At 40.1% G+C, this 26,453-nt stretch overlaps 1 protein-coding gene across 1 annotated transcript in view; it reads right to left on the bottom strand.

Moving 5' to 3' along the window:
- Positions 1-26,447, bottom strand: part of ENAH (ENAH actin regulator) — a 143,852-nt gene extending 117,405 nt beyond the window's left edge. The window contains exon 1 of the mRNA XM_046679466.1: positions 26,184-26,447. Coding sequence (XP_046535422.1) covers positions 26,184-26,188 — 5 coding nt within the window. The 5' untranslated portion in view covers positions 26,189-26,447. The remainder of the gene's footprint in view (positions 1-26,183) is intronic.
- Between the last annotated feature and the right edge of the window lie 6 nt (positions 26,448-26,453).

Genomic DNA, 26,453 nt, shown 5'->3' with positions numbered 1-26,453 from the left:
CGGATCCCGGGTGCGGACATGGCACCGCTTGGCAAGCCATGCTGTGGTAGGCGTCCCACATATAAAGCAGAGGAAAATGGGCACGGATGTTAGCTCAGGGCCAGTCTTCCTCAGCAAAAAGAGGATTGGCAGCAGTTAGCTCAGGGCTAATCTTCCTCAAAAAAAAATCTTCCCAAACATTTCTTCGTATTCCTACCAATTATCTAAACTTGTCCTAGTAACCATTCTCATTACATTTATCACCGTTCTGACCCTCCTGGTATGGCCATGAGCATTATCTCTTTAAATCTACCTCTTGGCACTATGCTAAGTAAAATAAGCCAGACAGAGAAAGACAAATATACTGTATCTTCTCACTTAATCCGTGGAATCTAAAAAGGCTGTCCTCAGAAACAGAGTGGAATGGTGGTTGCCAGGGGTTGTGGAGTGGGGGAAATGGGGAGATGTTGGTCAAAAGGGACAAACTTCCAGCCATAAGATGCATAAGGTCTGGGGATCTAATATACAGCATGGTGACTATAATTAACAACATTGTATTACATACTTGAAAGCTGTTGAGAAAATAGATTTTAAATGTTCTCACTACACACACAAAAAAAGGTACTTATGTGAGGGGATGTAGGTGTTAACCAACTTTATCGTGGTATTCATTTCACACAATACACACATGCATCACATCATCACAGTGTACCTCTTAAAGTTACATATACGCCAACAGTATCTCAATAAAGCTGGGAAAAAAGAAAGAAATGTGCATATGTAAAAAATAAGTAAATCTATCTCCATCAATCATTGAGATTACTTTACATATATACCATGAGGCTCCTGACACTCCACCTACCGAATTCTTCATTGTTTTTTCCTAAATTATTTCATTTGAATTAAACTGAATTTCAAAATTCAAACTTTTCCCATACGCTACATGGGCCTTTAACAACTGAATATATCCCAACTAGGCACTCTCATTTACCATGTCCCTTACCCACAGCTTCAGTTTCACTCAATTACAACGTACGAGCTCTCGGTGGCATACCTGCACCCCCTCTCCCAGCCCTTGGGGACAGGAGTACTTGCTTTGGAAAAGAGTGGAACACCCAGAACCACTCAAGCTCTCCTTGCCACCTTCTTCCTCTCTCTTACTTCAAAAGCAGCTGAAAATCTGTTTCTACCCCCAACATGAAACATTCTGTGTACTGTCATGTTAGATGTGTAAACAGGGTGTTTCAACATGTCATTGGTCAACTCTTTAAAAAGTCTTGCTATTATTAAGACCCCGTAACAACAGGGAAAAGCGTTCATGATACCACGTTAAATGAAAAAGGACACCGAAAATTACACAAATTAAGTGTTAGGGTTTATGGGTGACTTCCCTTTTTTTCCCTACATTCCAAATTTTTGCTGACATGCGTATATTACTTTTTAAATCGGGGGTGATGGATAGGTTCACTAACTCGATTGCGATGATGGCTTCATGAGCACATACATGTCAAAACTTGTTCAATTATACACTTTAAACATGTGACATTTATTGTATGTTAATTATACCTCAATGAAGCTGTTAAAATGTCTAAGTTGTATGCCATGTTTGAGAAACTGTGGCAGAATGACATAACTACAAGCCTCAAACATGCAAGGAGAGCCTTCAGGAAAAGGCTGGAGGCTGGGGGACACCGAGAGTAATCTGCTCCATAAAGTCACTCAAAGGGTGAATTTAAACGCAAGAAACCACAAAAAGGAGGAAAAAAAAAAAGATACACTTTTAAAGAGAAATCCCAAACACACATCCAGTTTACAGAAGTCTTCTCTACTTAAAGCAAAAAACCTTGCGAGTTAAGTTTTAGAAGTAGAAGAACTTTTATATTACAGAAAAGATTCTGGATTACATGAAAATCCGAAAGAAAAGCAGCCCAGAACTTTCAAGACACTAGAGGTCTTAGGATGGATTTAAGAGATTCCTGAAAAAATAGGCTTAGAGAAAGGAACAAGATAAAACAAAAAGGGAGGGGTTTTCTATCTGTTTTTAGGGACATATGCTTCTTGTGTTTAGTATTTATATTCTATTGCCCAAAGTTTTTTCATATTTTACCTATAATTAGCAAAGTAAGTTAGTCCCTTTGATTTGTTTTCTAAACTATCTTTCCCAGTTTCTCTTTGTTTTGTTTCATATTAGTAAAATACTTCCTGAAGGGCTCAGTCTGGGGGTTAACTCTTTTGTGTTGGTTAGCTTTTCTAAAGAACACCTGTATTATTAACCTGCAATTGAAAAAAGAAAGGAAATAACAAGTCTTTTTATCAGCAATCAAAACCCCAAAATTTTACCGGTAAATCCAAAGGACAAGGATACTTCCATTAACAAATCTCTTGGAAAATACAGAAACTTTAAATGTTAAAAAATCTTCATAATTTAGTGGAGGTTAGACAATCTGTCCTAGCAATGAAAGGACGTTCTGTTTTCCTCAACATTTGGACCCTGCTATAGGGAATGAAAAGGCCAAGACTAAGGTCCCCTGAAGAGGAAATACTCTGGGATCCTGATACTTGTGACAGCTGTCGCAGGGTCGATTGTTCCCAGGCCACAATCTTACGCGGTGTGTACGGCCCTGCATCACCAAATAAGGGAGAAAGCTGAGATGTAAGTGCCCCCTGACCCTGAGGGACGTGCAGTGGCTCCTCCCTTAGGCTGATATGTGATGGGGGAGCACTCTGGTCAGCAATGTGGACGTGGAACACTCAGACGTGCAATTCCAGTGTCCCTACTCTCACACAGAACCCGTTCCTGAAAGCAGAAGGTGGAGGAGCTGAGCAGTAGTCTTAATTTAAAAATTAGGGTTCATTCCAAGAGCCAAAAAATATGAAATGCCTACTGAGGGGATGAATGTTTAGTTTTAAAAACTAAGGTACAAGCAATCACTTAAAACAAGATAAAGTAAATATAAAGTGCAGATAAAATTAATTTTCTAAATAATTCTCGCCTCCAATTCTAGTTTTTACCTACAGCAATATTTAGTAGACAGAAGTGATTTTTTTTTAATTGCTCAGAGACTTCACAAGAAGTGAGACGCTGTCCTACCAATTTTCTTAGGATGAAGGTGAACCCCAGCCTTCTCTTATTATTGTAAAGGAAAGGAGTGTTGCAAGTTACGTCCCTTAACAAGCTCTAGAATCCTGTCCTATAAGTCCAAAAGATCACTAAAACATTAATCTCCAACTTCTTCCATCATCAGACTTTACCTTTTAGAGATGTTTCCTGTATGTTGTGTATTTAACTTAATTTTGCTACTGTCCTTGTTAGTTGGATATCATAACGGATATCTGCTGCCAACATTCCTTCCCTCACTTCAGAAAAGTGTTCATTCCCCACCACCCACTGGGGCTCATCACAGTACCCCCATCGCCCACTGGGGAAGAAGGGACAATGACCCAACCAGGGCTGGTCACCAGTCGTAATCCAGGATTTTTCTACCTGAAGACTACAGAAAACAGTCTTTGACTTCAATTTACAAAAACTGGAAGAATAGAAAAACCATCTGAAGAAAGACTGCAGGGACAACAAATAAAGCTGAGCAAAGATGAGAGAGAGAGTTACTCCTAGTGAACCAAACTGGCTCGCTCTCCTGTCGACCCTGAGGTCCTGGAGCTGCCCTGGCCCTGGGAGCGCTCACTCTGATGACGGAAGCTATAAAAGGGTCCTTCTTAAGCTAACTTGAGTTTCCGTCAGTGATAACAAAATTATCTTGTCTGATACAAGATACAGACAACTGGCTTACGTACAAATAGGGTCCAGTCCCACTGAGACTGAAGAAATACCTCTTCTGGAATAGCTAGAGACTTCCATATCTACCCAACTGTGTTATTAACATGAAATTTCTTCTACTTTTCCCCTCATTTTTACAAGGGCAAAAATACAATAATAGTCAAATAAGCAGGCAATGCTCTACAAAGGCATCAATACTGACAAAATTCAACTGCTGATTGAGCAGGCTGTACACCATGCAATAGTTCAAATTACTGAATACAAAATACTCAACTGAGGAAAAGGAGTGGTATTTCATGGCACAGATATATACCACAGACGAGCTCACACGAGTAAAATCTTTTAATAATAATTTTCACACTCAGTTATTCAGAAGGAAATAGGTAAACTTTCTTTTGGCTTACCAGAATAAAAATAATGGCATCTAAAGGTCACAAAATGAGAGCAGAGGACATTCATTTCAATATTACAAAATCTTATATTGGTATTATTTATCATTTAGCCCCTTACGTTATTTTTATAGTTGAAAATCTGAGGGAACCTTGTCACTGAAATACCTATTTATCGTAAGCATAAATTTGTATGAACATATCACACACTCAGATTTGGACATGGATATATAAGGGGCCTACGAGTTACACAAAATTAATTAAGTTGGAGCTCCTAAGAGTGCTGGCCAGAAATGGAAATGCGGGAATCAGGAGCGCACAGCAGGGAAAGCCCAGGGGCTCAGTCAGATGGGGTGGGGGGGGGGGGGGGGGGGGATGAAAGTCAGAGGGGAAAACAGAAAGAAAAGGCAGGGAAGGACCAAGCAATGCAGCCAATGAGATAAGGAGAGAACCCGGAGAGCACAAACCACTCAAGTCAAAGTGGTTGGAGACCAGGATGGTGACCAGTGTTGAACGGCTGTGTGAGGTCAGAGGCAGTCAGATAAGCCTCCAGACTATCGCCTTTCTGGGATGCTCTCCCTTGACCTCTCTTCTATTTGGTGGGAAAAATTTCTACCAGTACTCAGTCTATCTGAATTCCACGACAAGTCTTTACGTAGAAGCCTCTTTACCCCCAGAGTTGTTAATGATTTTCTAGCTAAACAATGATTTTCTAGCTAAAGCAGCAGCAGTAACCCAGGCTACAGGTGAGAGGCACGCCCTGGACAAGGTGGCCACTGACCTGCTTTCAGACACCTCCACTGACCCACGGAGCCCACTGGCAGGCTGAAGGAGGGAGCCAATGCTTTTCCTGCCCCAACTTTCAAGGGAAATGTCATTTGAAACACACTCTCCTTTGTCCCGTACCATTCAACTTACCAAATAATTTAGGGGGTTGAAACGCAGAGGAGGGAAGTCACTTCATGCACCCAAAAGAGTAGAGCGTTTCGTGAAACCTTACCTGGGCGGCGGCTGTCCCAAAACCGAACTGGAAAAGCAGTTTAAGGAGCAGAACGTAGTAGCCAGGCCTCCCTTCTCTCCAGTCCCATCCCGACCAGGATGACAATTCTAGGTGTAATTCAAGACAAAGCTCAACACAGCCACAAGGCAAGTCTTAGACTGAAAGGTCAACGTGAAAACATTCGCTGCTGCTGCCGGCTGTGGGGAAACGGACACTCCATATATTTGCTAGCTGGCATGAAAACTGGTACAACACTTTTGGAAAGCATTTGGCAATATGATTCAAGAGCTCTTAAAACTGTTTCTATTTCTTCAGAGATCTAACACTATTTCTGGAAATCTATCTTAAGAAATTAGTCTGCAATTAGGAGGAAAAAAACCCTTTGGGTTCATGAAACATTATTCATTATACAAAATCACTTTAGACCATGTAAATAGCCATTTAAAAGGAAATAGGTAAATTACAGTGAAATATGCAACTAATAAAATTCTGAGTTTTTTCAAAGCATAGAAAATGCAAAACATATCAAGTGAACAAAGCAAAAACTGTGTGGAGTATAATCAAACGTGTATACAAACGCACAAAAATAAAAAGAGGAAATTTTTTTAAAAGATGGTACAACTGGGAAGAGAAATGAAAAGCAAACTGACTGTAAAGTAAATCTGTTTGATCAGGATGGGAACATGAAAACTCAGGGAGGATCAAGGTCCAGGGTTCTCACCGCAGATCTACCAGAATATTCAGGGAGAAGGGGAGGGTCGAGGGAAACATAAGTTCTCTAGCTAAAATGAGAACAGGGATATGGTACCTAGCAGAAAGAAAGCGGAGTTCGCAAAAAGCCATCCCTTTGCGTCAACTCAAAGTTCAAATGACACCGTGCACTGCTTTTCTCCCTTTTCATTCCTGCCCACTGCTCCTTATTCTGGAGTGCCAATACCACAATTAACTCCAGACTATCCATGAAAAAGACGGCATGAATTCAGAACATACGAAGAAGCAGATGATCCAATGCCAGTGGGCTCTGGACATTCGATGGCATCACTTTAGAATTCTCTAATAACAATGTGCCTTACTATCTACTTACATGAAACTGTCAGAAAATAACTTACATTCTCTGTACACTCTACTGGAAGGACCATCGTGGAAAACGGTCCAGAAACAAACTGAAAGGGGAATTAAATCCTTTTCATATGATTTACCATAACATATATCATTTTATGTACAATTAAGCATAAAACTAAATAATACACACTGTATCCTTTTAAAATACTTATGGAAAAAATATCCAAAATATTACAGGGATTTATGGCCAAACTAAATTCATTAACAGTTCAACACTGTTAAAGTATATTAACATTACTTGAAAAAGCTACCCAAAAAAATTTTCTTAATTGTTGCTCTTACTACCAAACAGAAAAGAAAGTAATTAATTCCAAAAGAGGGCAACACAACATAAGTGGCTGGGAGCACAGAAGCGCAGGAAGGCCGGGGTTGAATTCTGGCTCCACTCGCAACCAGCGTGTGCTCCTCTCTCTGTGCCTCAGTCTCCTCATCTGGACAGAAGAGAAGTGCTTACCTCACAGCGCTGATATGCAGATCAAATGAGTTCATTTATCTAAAGCGTTTAGAAGACAGCCTGGGCTGGGCTACTCAGTGGATACAAAGAGCTGTTACTCAGTTCTGGAGATGGAAAGAGCTGACGGTCGCGCAACGTGTGCCACGGAACTGCACACACAACAGGGGTTCAGCTGGTAAATTCTACGTTATACATTTTACCATACTTTTTTAGAAAAGGGCTATTATCCACACCCATTTGCTATTAAAACATTTTAATTTCTCCTGAAAGAAAACGAACTACCAGATTCTAAATGAGACGCCATACAAGTTCAGAACTCCTCTAAAAATAATCTTATCAAACAAGGGATACTGATAGCAACTTCTGGGTCCACGCTTTTCAAAATGAAATTTCAAAATAATCTGTAGTGCTACGGTAAAGCTCTGATGTTCAAGTTACTCAACTTGAATTTTCTAGCAAAAATTCACTCATTGGAAATTGGCAGTATCACCCCACTTCTAGTCACAAAACAAAAATACTACTCTAACCTGAAACAACCTGGAAACAGATCTATAAAACCCTTTCTTTGAACACAAGCATTTTAGTTTATCTTCTACAGAAGAACAGAGAGACTCCACAGACTTTAAATGTAACCAATTACAAAAAGCAACAAAAATCTTTAAAATGCCTGTTTTAAAATAAAACCTTGCAAAATAGCCCAAAACCACTTTTCTCAGATTACAAAATGAGCATGTGGTAAAAAGGGACAGAGAATACCAATTTACTATACCCTATACTGACTGACAATGTTTGTTGCATAGCAACAAGATTCTGCAGTCTGAAAACAGCCCAGAACTCCTTTTCTTGATTCGCCAAGGCTCAATTAACCCCATCAAGGCTGAGAAAGTAAGCAAAAACAAATTCCCATGGGCTACCACCAACGTCAGAAGTCTAACGATATAAATTCTAAAACTCTAAAATCACAAGCCCAAATTCCAGCCTATTTACAACTTGAATGGTACAGGTATGCCTTTTCTCAGTGTTTCTCTATGTACTAGCAAAAAACCGATACTCAATTTGGACACATTACTTTTAGAAGCATCATCTGCAAGAGTTGGTTTTTTAGAACTCCTAGGTAATAGCATACCCACACATCTTTTGTTTCATAATTTAAAAGAAGTAATTGGATCCTTTCAGTTTATTTTCTAAAAATCATAATTTATAAGCAAGGGCTATAATTCCCTAACAATTTAAATTTTCTGCTACTTAAAATTTATTTACTATTTTTATGGATTGCCTATATAGGCAACTAGTAACAGTTCACAAATTTTGTCTTTTTTTTACAGAATTCTACTTCACGTAAAGAACAAAAAATTAAAGTTTGCAGTTATTCCTGCGATAGCTTTAAATGCTTTCACTGTTTTGAGATTTCCTCCTTTCTTTTGAGAAAGTTAAATGACTGCCAAGCCCCACCTAAGAAATAGATTAAACAGAGATAAAATCAATTTACAACAGCGGTTCTCAACCTTTTCGAAGATGAGAAGGCCCTTTAAATTCATGAATTCTACTTTCAATATAGGTTGACTGAGAAAATGTGGTTTAAAAGCACTTTTAAATTAATCTGTACATTATCATAACAGCATCTACATATACTTGACATATAATGCATATGAAGGCTGGCGTTTGTGGATTACAAAGCTTGATGAACCCACATGGGTTCAAGTACTCTTTAAAATAATCCCACAGCTGCCTCCAGAGCCCACAAACTGGAAGTCATTAAGCTACCGGAAAAGGCTGAATCATTTTGAAGACAAAAACACACAGAGGTATGGAAGCAAGACAGTGCTAGGTTCAGGTCCAGGGCCCATCACTTACTAGCCACATACTCTCAAGGAAGGTCGTTCATGAGGATAATAACAGCCCCCCTGCAGAGTAGCTGTAAGGATTGGAAAAAAATAATGTAAAGAAGTACATAGCACATTAGTTTCAATACTTTACCTGTCATTCAAAGCCTTACACAATGCAGCCCAATCTGCAGCCTTTCCTACCACTTCCAGTCCAAACTCCAAGATGAGAGTGGAGATAACATTGGATGTGACCGATGCTGAGAACGGAAGATGAAATCTGAGAACAGCACTGAAAGGTAAAGCAATTAGAGGCCGGACAGACTTCTAAGAGTGAGGCCTTTGGAATTATGCAGGACTTTGTATCTCAGCTGTCATTAACCAACTCTGCGACTGGAGCCAAGTCACTTAAGCATTCTAAGTCTTGGTTTACCCCAGTGGAAAAGAGCAATGAAGACACCAATCTCCCGGCTTATTCTAATCCACTAAATGAAATGACTCATGTGAAGCACTCAGCAAGTTGCCTGGCCTGTCTTTAAATGCAGAACAAATAACAGCTATTATTTATCAAATGTCTACTTATTTTACATAAATAGAGCATATTAAAAGTTGTCATATGCAATTGGCTAGCCCACTTGGTTTGTATCCAGTGTGCGCAAAGGTTACCCAAAGGTTAGCCCTGATCAGAGATGCTGGGACTGAAAGCCAGGCATGTGTGGGATCTTCAAGCATTGGGCCTCCGGAACAATGAGGAAAATTTATGGGGTCTTTGGGACACAAAAGTTCATCACAAAACTATCTTTAAAAGCAATGAGTTAAATTTATTTTAAATATTTACACTGAACTAACAATGAAATACAACAATTTCTTTGAAAGTGTTTTTTTTTTTATTTCACTTGTTAAAATGCAAAAGCCGGTATTTTTCATCTTCAGGTAGTTCCTAACTTACAAACGGGCTAATATCCACTGATTTTCAGGGAGGATTTTCTTTTCTGAAACACTGTTTATAAATCGTGGTTGGGTTACCAGGCTAAAGTCAAAGTAACCAAAAAGATACAAGATTCTTGTAATAAAAGTAGGAAACAGCACAAGTGTCACCTTTTTCATTTAAACATCAAACATTTAAATGTTTTAAGTATTTGAACATATTTTTTAAACTTATAAAAGTTACCCTGTAGTTCCTGAATAATAGAATTTAGCGTAGTGGTTCTCAACTGGGGTGATTTTCCCCCAATGCAACCTTTGGCAACGTCTAGAGACATCTGGTTGTCATACTAGAGGGAACGGTTAGGAGTGAGCTGCTAGCATCTGGTGGACAGAGGCCAGGATACTGCTGAAGACCCTACAATGCACAGAACAGCCCCACACACAGAATTATCCGGCCCCAGATATCAACAGTCCCGAGAGTGAGAAACCCTGATTTAGAAGGAGGCTTGTAGGAAGAAATGCTAAACTCTCTTTCAAAAGAACTAGCAATATCCAGTTTTCCCAGCATCATTTGTTGAAAAGATCATCCTTTCACTGAGAATGGTCTTGGCACCCTTGTCAAAAATCGAGCGATCATACATGTGAGAGCTTACTTCTGGGCTCTCTATTCCATTGGTCTATAGCGCCACACAAAACAGTATCACACTGTTTTGATTACTGTACCTCTGCAATAAGTCCTGAAATCAGGAAGTGTGAGTCCTCCAACTTTGTTCTTTTTCAAGATTGTTTTGGCTATTTGGGGTCCCTTGAAATTCCACACGATTTTAGGATGAGTTTTTCTACTTCTGCAAAAAATTGCCTTTGGGATGCTGACAGAGATTGTATTAAAAATCTGCAGATCACTTTGGGTAATACTGTCATCTTAAGAATATTAAGTCTGCCAATCCATGAGCACAGGTGTTTTCATTTATTTAGGTCTTCTTTAATTTTTTTCAGCAATATTTTATAATTTTCAGTATACAAATCTTTTGCCTCCTTGGTTAAACTTATTCCTAGGTATTTTATTCTTTTAGATGCTACTGTAAATGGAACTGCTTAATTTCCTTTTCAGATTGTTTACTGCTGGTATATAGAAAGACAACTGATTTTTATGTGTTGATCTTGTACTGTGCAATTTTGCTAAATTCACTTATTAGTTCCAGTAGCTTTATCATAGATTTTTTTGCATATATTTATATTTAATATATGCATATGCATATCTCCCTCTGTATCTGTCACCTGGGGCAGTTAGTCCATCTGATTAAAGTGAGAGGTGAATGAGGCCAAAGTTGTGATCCACACTCCAATGAGAAACTCAAGCAAGAGTTAACGTAGAAGTCCTAACCCCCCAGGATCTCAGAATGGGACCTTACTTGGAAACGGGGTCATTGCAGATGTAATTAGTTAAGATGAGTCATACTGGAGCAGGTTGGGCCCTTAATTCAATATGACCGGTCTCCTTAGAAGAGCATGGGAAGACTGAGACACACAGGGAGAGGACAGCCATGTGACCACAGAAGCCGAGACTGGACTGAGGAATCTACAAGCCAAGGAACACCAAGGATTGCCAGCAAACATCAGAAGCCAGAGAGGCAAGGAAGGAATTCTGCCTCAAAACTGTAACAAAAATCCTGTCCGAGTCTCCAGGCTGCCGGCCTGCCTCACAAACTTCAGACTTCCTGGCCCCACCATTGTGAGAGTCGATTCCTTTACATAAATAAATAAGTGTTGGTTCTATTTCTCTGGAGGACCTTGACTGCCAGAAATTATGGGAGCATTTGGGAAAACAGAGGCAGGAAAAGAGTAAATGTGGAGGTCACAAAAAATAAACTGCCTACTTCATAATCTGTATACCCATGATGTGTATAAAAACCTTACTGAATTAGCTTTTAATTTTAGTACTTTTTATAGACTCAGACAGAAAGAACTAAAACAGTTAATGTGTTAAAGGGAAACAGGATTGCTGATCGGGTGACAGGATACTTATTTTGTACAAGATTTCCAGGCAGGGAAAAAACATACATACACATACACACAGAGACACACACTTGATGTGTTTTTCTCATACTTTCAAGCACATACTAAAATTTTTAATCTGATTTTACACCATGACATCTTCATTTTCTCATTTATTCATACCTTTATATAACTTCATTAAAGGGGTATAAAAACATACTGTGCTTAATATAAAATCGTTCAAAATACTGTCCTAATATGTTTGAAAATTAGATGATTTACCTACAGAATTAAAATGGGAAGGGCTAAAACAATCAATAATCATGAGTTTCGTTTTGTGTTTTTTTTTTTTTTTGGTGAGGAAAGTCAGCCCTGAGCTAACATCTGTGCCAATCTTCCTCTATTTTGTATGTGGAACGCCACCACGGCATGGCTTGATGAGCAGCGTGTAGGTCCATACCCGGGATTCGAACCTGCGAACCCTGGGCTGCCGAGGTGGACTGTGCACACTGAACCACTCTGCAACTAGGCCGTCCACTTTAGTTTCTTAATTTATTTTTAAAAAGCTATTGGAAGTCCCTGATTGTACCCAGCATGTTACAAAGCGCTCAGGGAAAAGGGCCATGAGTAAAAGCAGCTTACACTTCATGTTTTGAGGGGAAATTTACTCTGAAGTACCAAATGAACTGGACAGTCAACAGATGCTGTGAGTTCCCTAAGACAGAGAATTAGCCTGGAGTGATCACTAAAGACATAAACTAGAAGGGGAAACTGAAGCAAAAGTGAGACTGAGTGAGCAAAAAGAAGGCAGCTTTCCAGAAAACAGAACAAAAGTAACGAGACCAAAATCCCTCAGTGCCTTTGGGGAACAATAAACACCATCTGAAATGAATTCACGTGGGCAGTACTGAAAGGCAAGGCTGGAATGTTCTGTGGGCCCTGAATGCCCAGCTGAGACATCTCTTCTGTGTGCCACGGGGCACAGGCTTTTTAGGAGGAAGGCTAGCAACAGCTGACCAAGCCAGGACCAAGCATCATGAAGGGACAGTAGAGTGAGAGAACTGGGGCGGCTGCAGGGCGAGAAAGGGGACTTCTTCCTCGTGATGCAAATGACAGTTCCACAGGTCAGGGGGTCTGCTTTTTAATGCAAAGGTCCATCTTAAATTTTAAAACAGAAAAGACACCTTTCAGATTAAAAGTTAAAGAAAAAAAGGCAAAAGAACATTCAGGAGCTTGAACTCACTTTAAAAAAAAGTTATTTACGGCGCAACAAAGGAAAACAATAAACAGAATACACCAAACCCATAAATCCTCTAAATGCATTATGGCAAACCGCACAACAAGGCAATGGATTATGGATCCTGTTTTGCAGAGAAAGAAACTAAGAGCTGCGACAGCCAAGGCCTCAGAGCCAGTAAATGGCAGAATGACTTTGAAGCCAATGATGATTCTATTAAACTTATCTCCTCCCAAAATAAAAGCACCTAGAAAAACTTCCACATCCAGAGAAACATAAAAAGGTGACATTGAGAGGGATTTCCCTTAAAGCAGATGATCTGAACAACATAATAGATGAACAGAACAACACTAAAGCAATACAAAAGAACGCTGGCAATCTGCTGTGACCAAAAGGCACACATACCAGAGGAAATTTTTAAATATTATTTGCAGACGACATTATTTAGAAAAGAATCAAACAAAAATATATGAAATAGCCTCTAGCCTCAGGAGACCAGGTAGCGCTCTTCACGGCTCTTGCAAATTGATTGATGCCTCCTCCACCACTAAACGCTGAGCATAAGGGAATGGCATGTGTCTATGCACATCTTTACTTTTTTATCAGTGGTTTTTGAAAATTTATCTTTTTGGGCCATTTTACTAACTCTGGAATCACGGAACAAGAAGAACATGCAGGAAGTAGGCCATGATAAGGAGTTTGGTGTTAACCCTAAGAGCAATGGGAAGCCACGGAAGTGCTTCAGACGTGAGACTTAGCATTCAAATCTGAACTTCAGAAAGATCTCTCTGACTGCTGCATGGACAACAGATTGGATGGAGTAATAAACCAATGCAATAAATTAAGAGAATCCAGAACACACACATAAAAATACAATAAAGACAAAATAGGTTCAGGGGTCCTAATATGATTCGTTGCCAGACTCCCATAAGCTGCCAGACTGCCCAGGGAAGCAGAAGTAATCCCACCATAAAAATATCCACTAGTGAACTAACCACTTAGAAAATTAGTTCCTGTCCAACATCCTTCCCAAGGTAGCATTAGCCTCTGTCAGTCCATTTCACCTTTGCCCTGTCAGTCTCTCCTCCATGATTGGCAGGTATTTCAGTCACAAAGCACCACAATGCAAATCATCTACAAAGCAAAAGTGCAAACCTCCCCAAAAGATGCAGGTCTCTATGAAATCACTGAAAATGATGAGAACAGTTTCCAACCACCGGCAAAGCCACTGACAAAAATGAAGACTTGAGAGGGCCCCCGACAGGAAGGAACACGAGGGAGGAGGGAATTTAATGGGGTGATAAATATGTTCTGTATCCTGACCCGGTTGGTGGCTACACAGGTGTGTATATATAGCAAAAACTCATCAAGCTGTATGTACACTTACGATTTATGCATTTAGCTGTATGGAAATTGTACCCGAAGTGGGGAGGAGGAACACAAGAAGAGATCGTCCTCTTTTCTCAAAGAATGACTGCTCCTGAATGTGAAGCATAGAAATCCCAAGGCCTGCTTGCTACCAGTGTGAAGACGAAGCAGACACTAAAGACAGCAAAACGTACCTGAGTTCTCAAGACATCGGCGAGCCACTGAGTGGCGTAGCCCACTCTTCCTCTGGACTTCCAATTACATGATAGTCAATTTTCTCAATGTTTAGGCACTTTAAGTCTGTTCCTTGCAGCTGAAAGCGTTTTAACGGATACAATCAGCTAATAAAATGGAGACAGCTAACAAAGACAAGAGAACAGGAGGTCAAAAGAAAATTATCTGAAAATCTAAGGAAAGCCCTGGGCTTTATGAATGAAGCCCTTGAATATTTTGGCAAAAATGACTTTCGCAAGGATCATGCTGGAAAAGTCCATCATAATATGAAGGACATAGTTTCATGCTATCTTGCCATTTTTTCAAGAAAAATTATGCAAAAACGAAAGCAACCAACAGTTGATTCATTCTTCCATTCTAAGAATTTAATACACAGTTGCCACCATGTCATGAATGTTTTCATAATTTTGTTTCCTTTTTCAAGATTAAACCCAAATCAGCCTTTTCTCCCTACCCCTGCTTCTCTGAAATGTTGCTCCTATTCTAGTTCAATTCACTCTAGATGGCCTTGTTCTTGTGCTAATTATTTTCAGAAAATAAAGAACTCTTACATGATGAAATCACAAACAAAAATAAACTATTTGCTCATACGTCAACAATTAGAAAATTCAAATATAGACCTCAGTTCATAAAAGTTAACCATCACAGAGGGGCCCTAAAGTGCAACGGCTAAAAGCATGGGGCTCACATCCAGACCACCAGGGATGGGATCCCAGTCTGACTGCTAACCAGCTGGTGACCCTGGGTAAGTCACTTAGCCCTCTGTGACTCAGTTTCCCCACCTATAAAAGGGAGATTACAACAGTTCCTCCCTTATAAGCTGTCAGAGGAGTGTTAAATGGTTGATATGCAAAATACTTCAGGCAGTAAGTACTCAATAACTGTTAGGTATTACATTTCAAAATCTAAGAAAACTTAGGAATATAAACGCCAACATTGGAATTAAGCTCATTAGTGAAGGAAAATTTTTTTAAAAAAACACAAGCTTTATGTTTAACTACAAGCACATGCATTTTAAATAAAATTAAAAGTGAAAACAGATGTACTCATAGTGAAAATGAGCCAAAAGTTTGATCTCTAAATACGTAAGAACTTTTTTAAAAGTATCATATCAAACCTATTAAACCAGAAACTGTGTTGCAGCACTTGACTAAAGATCAAAGAAAAAATGCGGATATATGGAGAGAAAAAAAGAATGGAAAACTTGGTATTATAAAAGGCTCAATTCTTCCTCCACTCACATTAATCCATTAGTTTAACACAATTCTAATTAAAACTTCAACAGGCATGAGGGTGTAAATTTCCTTTTTATTTCATCTTGATTTGTTTTAATTGACAAAATGAATCTAAAACGAATATACTAAAATAGAGAATACATTAAATGAAAAGAATATATTTAATGAAATAGCAAATATGGTTTTGAAAAATAAGAAAATGAACAGTAACTTCCCTTACTAGATATTTAAAAAGTTATAAAGTTTGAGTAATTAGTGAGGTACTAGCATAGACTTAGACAAATAATTAAAGAGTCCAGAAACAGAACTAAGTATTTATGGGAATTCACTACACAATGAACGTGACATTTCAAATCAACGGGAAAGGACGGATTATTGAACAATGACACTGACAAATGACTATCTGATATTCAGTTAGATACTAACCTTTCCCCTTACACCAAAATAAATTCCAAGTGGCTTAAATTTTAACATAAATGAAACCATAAAAGTAAAAGAAGAAAATGTAGATTAATATGCACATAACTTTAGGTTGGGGAACACATGACAAGAAAGGCAGAAGCTATAAAAGTAAAGACTGACAGATCTGACAAGAAATTTTAAAACGTCTATACCAAAACAAACAGACGTAAAAGTGACGAATTTAGGAGATACATGTGGTAGATTTTACATCACGGCCCCCGATGAATCACACCTCCTGATACATCCGTGTATTGTCTCCTCCCACGCTGACCCTAGGCTTGACCATGTGACTTGCTCTGGCCAAGAAGACGTAAGGGGACAGGACACAGGCAGAGGTCTAAGAAGAGCTTGCACAGTGGGGCACAATCTCGTGGAAGGCTGCTATGACAAAGTAAGAGACAGACACACCACATGGACCCAACCAAGGAACAAAAACATGAGTGCGTCCAGGGCAGACCAGCAGAAGAACTGCCCAACCAACTCACACACGTTTTACTAGGTCCTGAGGTGGTTCGTTACACGGCATTAGAGAACTGACACACTACGTCTGCACTTTATAAAGGGTCACTTATTAAAACATATTATAAATCATTACAAGAAAACTAAACATCCCATCAAGAAATCAAAGCACACGAACAGACTGATTCACACAAAAATAGAGATGTACAATAAACACATGAAGAAATGATTCAACTCTACTAGTAATCCAAGAAATATAAATTAATATGACAAGATAACACCTTTTGCCTATCGGATTGGTAAAGATTAAAAAGGCTGATAATGTCCTGAGCTGGCCAGAACGTGAAGATACTGGCACACTCACCTAGGGCTGCTACCTTGGTTATATGTATCAGAAACTGATAAAATTCCCTTTGGTCTGGTAATTTCATTTATTATTCTCTCAAATACTTATTGTGTACTCACAGACACTGGTGCTGGGAGCTAGGAATATAGCCAGATCAGCCAGGACTTTAATAATTTTGGCTTTATTATTAATTTGGGTTTTATCCTAAATGTACAAAGATGCCATTGAAGGCTTTAGCAGGGGGAATAACAATTATCTAATTTCCTCTTTAAGATCATTCTAGCTGATGCATGGAAAACAGGGGACAAGAAGGGAAATGAGGAGACACTAACTGTTCAGGTGAGTGACAGTGGCCTGGACTTGAGCAGTGGCAGTGAGATGGAGAGAAGCAATGGAGGTCGGCCTGAGAGGACCTGCTGACAGAGAAAACTAAGAGAAAGGAAGGAAATAAATGCTACTCCTTGATTTTACTTGGGGGAATTTATCCTAAAATCTAAGTACATGTGCAGATATAAAATATCAGATATGTGCACAAAAAACATATATCCAAAGATGTTCACAGCAGTGTTTTTTATAATAAGCACAATAATGGGAAAAAATCTACCAGTCCATGCCTAAGAGATGATTAAGTAGATTAAGGCCATCCAAAGCATAGTGAAAATACTGTGCAGTCTACGTAAAATTATACAGATCTGTGTTTAGTGACAAGAATTATGTGGAAAGGGGCCAGTTACAAAATATATAATATAACTGCAGCTTTACCGAGTACGATCTCACTTTTATTTAAAACACATTCATACACACACACACAAGCACATTTACGGCTGTATATACGCATTATAAAAAGTCTAGAAAGCTATTCATCAAAATGTCAAAACTCTAGACGGTTTGGATTTGAGTTATTAACATCTTTAGACCATCCATTCTTTCTAAAATCTATGCAAAACCTGTACCGCTTTATAATAGAAGGAAAAAAGTAAAAGACAAAACATTGACCAGACATTTCTTCGGACAACAGTAATTGGTTCATTCTCGTAAAATGCTACAAATACAAAGATTAAAGAGACTACAGAGAAATAAAAACTCTAAGTTTTAAATGAAAACTTCTAATTCCTAAATCGTAAATTGTTAAAAATTGACCAGTCACAATTTTGCTTGTAATACCAGTCTAACGGGAGATGAGAATCTGGAAGAGGAGAAGAAGGGACATCTCAGGGTTGCAGAACAGAGCAGACACTCAAATACAACCAATATTTACTAAAACCTGCACAGAAAGACCCCTTCACTTCCCTGTGAAACCAGCAATACGGACTCTCTGAGACCTGCCCTCAAGAGCGACTCATCTTATTTCACTTATGTCCAGGGTCCTTTATGAAGCTTCTTCCCTACCACGTTGACACATATAACGCAGACACCAAAAAAAAAGGCGACTGAGAACCTTGGAAGCCAGAGTTAAAGGTAGTCATTCTGACTTCATCTTCAGATGTGCTGGTTACCAAGACCAGATGTTCTGAAGGCCTTTACCCACTGGAAAAGTACTCAGTCCGTTTAAAAATGCCATCAAGGCCACTTCATCCCCCAAAGACGAAACTTTCTTTGGTATTTGAGATTATTGTAAACAGACCCAAGAAAAATCACCACTCAGAGTAAACAGTTTTCTGAAGATTCTGATGGATTTGCTTTGTTGGCTTGATCAGCGACCTTAGACATCCTTACTTAGAACAGGGCTCCCAGAGAGATGGCTGCGACCCTGGCAGGACAACAGGGCTGCAAAGTCTGTCCAGGCCTCTCAAAGGCACCAGGGTCAGTGCTGCCCCTGGGGCACTGCCATCTCCTGGTTCCCTCCAGAGAAAAGCCCAGTGGCTCTGTCTTCAGTCTCTTCTTCAGAAAACAAGAAGACGTCAATTTAAAACATTAAGGCAAAGTAATAAAAATGTCAGAAACAATGTAAAGCAAATGAGAGCCTCTTCTGATATTATCTATTCTAGTGAAAATAACAAACCAAGGATGGGGCAGTGGAGGTTGAGATACAATTCACGTAACATAAAATTCACCATTTTAAAGCATAAAATTCAATGGTTTTTAGTCTATTCACGAGGTTATACAAGTATCACCACTGTTTAATTCCAGAATATTTTCATCTCCCCAGAAAGCAAGCACCTATCCTCATAAAAACAGTCACTTTCCATTCCTCCTTCACTCTCCCCAGACTCCGGCAACCACTAGTCTCCTTTCTGTCTATGGATATGCCCATTGTGGACATTTCACAACAACGGAACCATACAACACGTGGCCTTTCACATCTGACTTTCTTCACTCAGCATACTGTTTCCATCCACGCTGTGGCATGCACCAGCTCTCCACTCCTTTCAACGGTCAAACATCACTCCACTGTAGTGACAGATCACGGTTTGATCATCCACTGACCAGTCACTGGGCATTTGGGTTGTTTCCACTTTTTGTCTATTGAGAATATTGCTGCTATAAGCATTTGTGTACAAGTTTTTGTGTGGACATATGTTTTCATTTCCCTTGGGCAGCTACCTAAGAGTGGAACTGCTAGGTCACACAGTAACTCTATGTTTAACTTTTTGAGGAACTGCCAAACTGTTTTCTAAAGCAGCTGTACCACTTTACATGATTTTTCACATTCTTAACATAAACTTAAGAGATGTCAGACTTCCATAGAAGTAAAGGATTTCCTCTTATCAAGACCATTTTACGTGCCAAGTGTTATGCCAGGGTTTTATGTAATTTCTGATTTAATTTTCCCAACAATTCTGTAACGCAAAAATTATCTCCATTTTACAGAAGGAATTCAAATCTCAAAAAGTGTAACCTACTCAAAAATCAATTAGTTAGTAAATGTCAAAACAGAATTCAAACTCAGGCTGACTTCACAGCTGTACCCTCCATACCACGCAACCTTCACACTCAGATGTATGCACACTGCTTCACATCAGAGGGATTCTTTGGAACAGTTACCCATTAATTAAATTTATTAGAATTATTTAAAAAAAAGAAGCTTCCCATGGTAGAGAAATTTCTAGAAAATGAGATTTCTTGCATAAGTCAGCCCCCTCATTTATTTTCTTTAGTAAATGATTTCCACCTGTAGGGTTACTTAAAACAAAACCTATCTATAACTCACCTAAGCATTACAGAGATTAGCTTTTCCCATCAAAGTGGTATGCACTGACAACAAAATCTGGCTATCTTCTGCTATGGACTAAATTGCATCCCCCCAAAATCCGCATGTCAAAGCCCTAACCCCCAATGTGGCTGTATTTGGAAATAGAGCTTCTAGGAGGTAATTAAGGTTAAATGAGGGGCCGGCCCCATGGCCGAGGGGTTAAGTTCACGCCCTCCACTTCGATGGCCCAGGGTTTTGCCAGTTTGGATCCTGGGTGCAGACATGGCACCGCTCATCAGGCCATGCTGAGGCAGCGTCCCACATGCCACAACTAGAAGGATCCACAACTTAAAATATACAACTATGCACTGGGGGGCTTTGGGGAGAAAAAGGAAAAACAAAATCTTTAAATAACTAATAATAAAAAGGTTAAATGAGATCATAATGGTGAGGCCCTAATCTGACAGGATTGGTGAGCTTCTAAGAAGGAACAGAGAGATCTGTCTCTCTCTCTCTCTCTGCCGTGTGAGGACACAGCGAGATGGCAGTCTACAAGCCAGAAGAGAGCCCTGCCAAAACCCAACCATGCTGGCACCCTGATCTCAGACTTCCAGCCTTCAGAATTTATAATTGCAAAAAAATAGGGAAAAAATTATTGGTATTTTAAACACTGATAAGAATCAAAACAAAGGCGGCATTCGATGGAGCAGAAATAAGCTAAACCAATAGACATGCATACACTTGCTGCTCAAAAATACTTACAAGTCCCATGATCAAAGAGACTAAAGCACAGAAGGATGGCCCCTGCATTAATTCAGGATTTAACAAGAAAGTTACAGAAACATAGTACCCTCCAAGGGGCTGTGGAGTTAGACAAACCTGAGTCTGACTCTTTTGGGCCACTTCTGAGCTTTGTTTGAGTAAGAAACAAACCCTACATCTATTGCTCTGGTCAGGATGCTGGTTTTTGTTTGGCTGTTGAAATTAAATAACTTTTTTAATATTTACTATATGCGAAATACTATATTACACCCTACAGTACCCAGCAGAGCTTCTAGAACATTACAGGTGCTCCAAAAATGGTGGCTGTGATTGTCAGTGAACAGATTCTGGAAAAGAACGCTCCAGTCAAAGTCAGAAATTTATATGAGCACCCACTGTTTGCCAAATATTTTGCTGGTACCATGAATATAAAAACGTAGTCCCTGCCCTCAAGGAATTACAATGAAGAGGGACAGACAGATCCAGATAATTATAAAACAATGTAATAAATGCAACAGCAAAGAAATACGCAGAGTGCATAGGAACACAGGAATAGCTGGGAGGTAAATAGATCAGACTACTTCCCAGAAGGTCTAACAAGGAATTCCCTTCCTGCTTTCTATTCCAGTAAACTTCATATGCCCTTATTTGGGGAAGCATCCACTGAGGTACAGCCTCAGTTCAGTCTCTGAACTTTTACTTCCACTCAAGTCCATCCACCGATTTCAAAGAAAGGGGAGGTGGGTAAAGGAAAAGGAGATTTTAAGTTGGCACAGGTAGACTCTAAGATTCTCTCCCTCCCCCACAACCACATAAAAATGGAAATCACATGTTTCCAAATCCTCCTTACACTTATGATAGAGACTGGGCGCTCTACAAGTTATACAATCACCCCAGATTTAAGCTGGGTGTAACCAAAATCATCAGTCCAGTAGGTAATTTCCTCCATAACAGCCAAATGGGGCCTGCCGAGTCATTTTGCTTATTCCAACTGGGCCAAGAAGGTATCCGAAACCTTGAATACTGCATAAATTTCAGGAGATTTTCTCCATTAAGCCTCACTAATTCAACATTTATTCACTTAATAAATACCTACAATGCCAAACAACGCCTAATTACAAGGCACTGACATTCCAAAAAAATGCAAATTTGGCTCCTGTCCCTAAAAAGAACCTCTGTGGGAAAGTCACACATCCAACAGCCATAAGTAGAAATGAAGCCACATGGGAACAGAGACTACTAGTTGTATCCATTCATAGATATCTCTCTTGACACAACAATCTTGTGAAATAATAGAATTATCTCCATTTTTACCAGTTTGCTCAATTAACGAGCCAGCATATAAAACCTGGATCTTCTGGGCTTTGACAGGACCTGACTCTAAAATATATATTAAACTTAGCATTACCATAGATGAAAGTAACAAAATCACAAGTCTTACCAAGACTCTAAATATACACACAGAAAGGAAATTAAAGATGGGTTTCCTCATCTATAAAACAGGAAGGCTGGACGAGATCAGAGATGGGTAAATAAGTAGCATTCCAGGAAACACTCTCCACTGCCCCTCTCTGGGACCCACATCCCAATCAAACATTACAAATCAGAGCACGCTTTCCCACCAAGCCCAGAAATGCATCCATGTCCTTACCAACATGGCGGCCACTACCAGCTGGAGCTTGCTGTCACATGCTGTCCAGCCAGCTCCGACTCCTGGCCACCCTATGAATGAGTGATGTCTACAATGTCCCGTCCTCAACAGCCCTTCTCAGCTTCTTCAGACTCAGGCCTATGGCTTCCTTTATGGAGGCAGATGAGCAAAACGTAACCTACTCGCCATCCTTGAACCAGATAAAAGGCCCAGAAAGGTGAAGCAAACTACCCAAAAGTTTTACGTAACTAGTCTAAAGAGAGCACTAAGCCTTGAAACAAGGGTAACATAACCGCGTAACGCTTACAAGGATACAAAGCACCCTCTCTTCCATTACCATTTGACCCTCACTACCCAGGAAAGAATTATCCCTATATTTACATAGTTTGAAATATGGACCTGTGAAATAATGTGATTAGGTCAAGGTCATCCAGCTAGTAAGTGGCTTGGACGAATCCCCACAACCTCACGACCCCTTTTTACATGAGAAAGCCACAGAGTGGTGAGTGGAACCTGGATATTTAATATCCACCCAAGAATGTCAATCCAAAATCTTCTGAGCCCTTCTTAGCCACTAGGCTACATGCAACTATTTTAAAGATTTTATTTTTTCCTTTTTCTCCCCAAAGTCCCCCCGGTACATAGTTGTGTATTCTTCGTTGTGGGTTCTTCTAGCTGTGGCATGTGGGACGCTGCCTCAGCGTGGTCTGATGAGCAGTGCCATGTCCGCGCCCAGGATTCGAACTAACGAAACACTGGGCCGCCTGCAGCGGAGCGCGCGAACTTAACCACTCGGCCACGGGGCCAGCCCCTACATGCAACTATTTTAGATCAGATAAGCTCCTCTTTCTATAAAAAAAAATCTTAAGTAACTAACCAACTAGTAAAAAAAAAAAAAGCAACTATTTAAAAGGTATACACTCTATAATATTACATATATATATACACCTACCTCAATCACAAATCATCATATACTTTTGAAAATTTACATAAATGAAAAGAATAGAACCAAAAAGTTGGACATTACACTAATAAAACTACCAATTTTTTGTGAGTCAGCCCTTTCACTGTCTCGTATAAGAAATACACTTTTTCATTTTTTTAATTCTCATCTTTAAGCCAAGTATTAGCAAGCAATTCTACATACAGCTTTTTACATGTGTAGAATGCCCTGAAGATTGTTTCAGGAATGTAAAGTACTATTCAGTTCCCTCTGCATAGGGATTATTACATTATAGCACAATGAGCATGCTACGCCTAAAATTAAAGTCATCTGAGAGACCTTATCGCAAATACTTAAACCGCAACATATTCATCATATCCTCGCCTCAGAATTTGGACTAACTTAAGTGGAAATTCCTCTTTCTGGACGGCCTTGAAGACATGAGAACTACTCCTTAAGATAACTAAAAGACTCAGTTTAATTGTATAACATTTATATCCTACAGTACTTGAAAGCATCAAGACTAAGTCAAATATTAATATAACCTGAAATGCCTTTTCTTAAGCACCAAAATATCCCAAAGCTTTTTGCAACCAGCACAAGAACCTTTTACCCCCCAGGAGACCACCCTGCTTTTACAGGTGTCTCAGGAACTGGCATGCACGAGCTGCACACGCCACCTCCCAGATGACCCGATGCCTTCCAGAGTGAGAAGCTGATCCTCTTTTCTGCTCTTAAATTATTCAAAATTAGCCTACAAAGAATTACTGCAGACTACTTGAACGAACTTTGCAGACCCGTGGGCCTCATTCTGCGTTTACGTTGCTGGGAAGCATCAGTGTGACTCCTCCCTCCCAGGGTTTAAGAAGGAATAGAGCAGGAAAATACCTTAAAAATCACAAGCTACTTTTCATTAGAAAAGGAACTTTTCAGTGAAGATTTAAGTGAAGACATAATATGCCTGTGACAGACTGACAACTATACATGATAGTGATCAAACTTCAGTGAATACCCAAAACTACTTTTTTCTTTGGTTCGTCACCTCTGAATCAGACAACTTTACTATCATTTCATTTAAAAATATCCCACTTTCACGGTTTTACATTTCTCAGTGTTGAGATAAATTTACCCGAAGTTTGGAAAAAACTGGTAATTTCTGGTCTGCAAGACCCCTATATAGCATTAAATCTTTAAAGCAGAAATCCACAATACATATTACAAGATATAACACTACGAATGTTTTATTCTATCTTCTGAGTTTTCAAGGACATTAGTAACAATAAAAAACCATGCTCAAACACTTGGCTTAAGTTTTTCAAGCCATATTTTACAAAGATTATGGTTTTTGTATGCCATAATTACATTTTAAACTGATCCACTACATTGAAAGTAACTTGTGTGAAATCACCAAGGAAAAGGGTCACTTAGAGAAACAGCATTGAACACAGTTTTTTTAGGCCATCAAAATAAAGGTCTGTAACTTGGAATCAGAGAAAACATAATGCAAATTCACAGTAAGCTGAAGTGAAAATCCCACACAGCTACATAACAAAAAAAATACATAAATCAACAAAATGGGAAAGTGCTTAACCTTGTTAGGAAAAAAAAAAAACCTTGAAGTTTAAAATGGAAACTACTTAAATTGAGAAAGAATTCCAATGACATGACACTTTCTCGCCAAAGCGAAGGAATTTGAAGATTATATCATTCAAATCTCATTGTGCTATATTATAAAGGTCTTGGCAATAGTTGGCCATTAATCTTTAACACAAAGGAGATTCAAATACAAAAGAAGTAAGTGTAAGACTATCTCTTCCAGGAGACAGAAATGGAGTAATTTACTTTATTTACAATTGTTTAACCTAAAAGGAAGGCCCACAAGGATGATACCGCAGAACGGACCAGCCTTCCGTCTCCCGAGTCCCAGTTCTCACGAAGTCTTGCACCAATCCGAAAAGAGAAGGTTATGGACACAAAACAGGCTTAGGGAAGGCTGAAAAAAATTCCCAATGAATGACACACCACATCATGGTTTATTCTCTTACACAATTGGAGAAACGACAAAGAAAAATATCACACCATATGTTCCAGCGTATCAATTAAAAAAATATTTTACGACAGTACATTCAATCCTTTTCTTTGGGACTGAAAAGATAATTTAGCTTCTGTTTTATTGATTACAGAGGAAAGGGGAAAGCCAGATGCTGCAATGCAACAGAGGGCTGCAACAGAGGAAGGAGAGAAAAGGGTTTTCCAAACACATCCCGCCCCCGCCCCCGTCTACACACCCCAAACAACTTACTTATCCCACCCTTTCATTGTCCCCCCAAATATAAACCTAATAAATCCTTTCCCTTCCCCCACCATCGTGAAATTTCACCTTTCAGAGCTCCCTCCCCTCCCACTCCCAGAGCACTCGATGACCCGCACAGATTTCAGATCTTTCAAACTTTTCTTCCTTTTTTCATGAAACGCGAGAGTTTTGTCATAAAAGCGCACGACATTTTCACAGATCTCCAGAAAAATACCTGTTTCCCAGCAACATGCACGCTTCCATTCTCGAACCCCTCCCCATCTCCCAGGTTTGGCTCGCCAAGGTTGGGGGGGAGGGAGCCAGGAGCAAACGAAATTTCGGAAGGGAAATCCAGGACGAAAGGAGAGCAGTTGAGGAAAATTGGGAGACCGTCGAAAAGAGAGCCCCCCCATAAGAGGGGCTGCCAGGGGAGGGGGACAAGAAAGAAAGAGAAACTGGAAGGGACAAAAGGGGGAGGGGGAGAAGAGCTCGCTGAGCCGGGGCGCCGCGCCGGGCCGGGCGGGGGAAGGCGGGGTCGGGGAACGCGGGGATCGCGGCACAATGGCCCGCCGGCCCCCGCCCCGCGCGCCCCTCACCTCATGGTGCCGGCGGCGCCGAGGGGTCCCCAGCAGCCGGGAGACGCCGAGCCGAGGGGGTCGCTCCTCCGGGGGCGGGGACGCAGCCGGAGACGGAGCCACGCGCCGGCTCCTCCGCGCGGCGGCGGGGGCTACACCATGCCCGCGCACAAAGCCGCGGCACCGGCCCTAACGGCCGAGCGGGCGAGACCAGGGCCGGGGAGGGCGCGCACAGCCGGCCGAGCGAGTCCGCCGCCGCCGCCGCCCGGAGCTCCTCGGCCGCCCTCGGGG

This window comes from Equus quagga, chromosome 12, assembly GCF_021613505.1.
Source record: "Equus quagga isolate Etosha38 chromosome 12, UCLA_HA_Equagga_1.0, whole genome shotgun sequence".
NCBI lineage: Eukaryota > Metazoa > Chordata > Mammalia > Perissodactyla > Equidae > Equus > Equus quagga.
The sequence above is the reverse complement of the archived record's forward strand: the minus strand, read 5'-3'. Positions and strand labels throughout refer to the sequence as shown.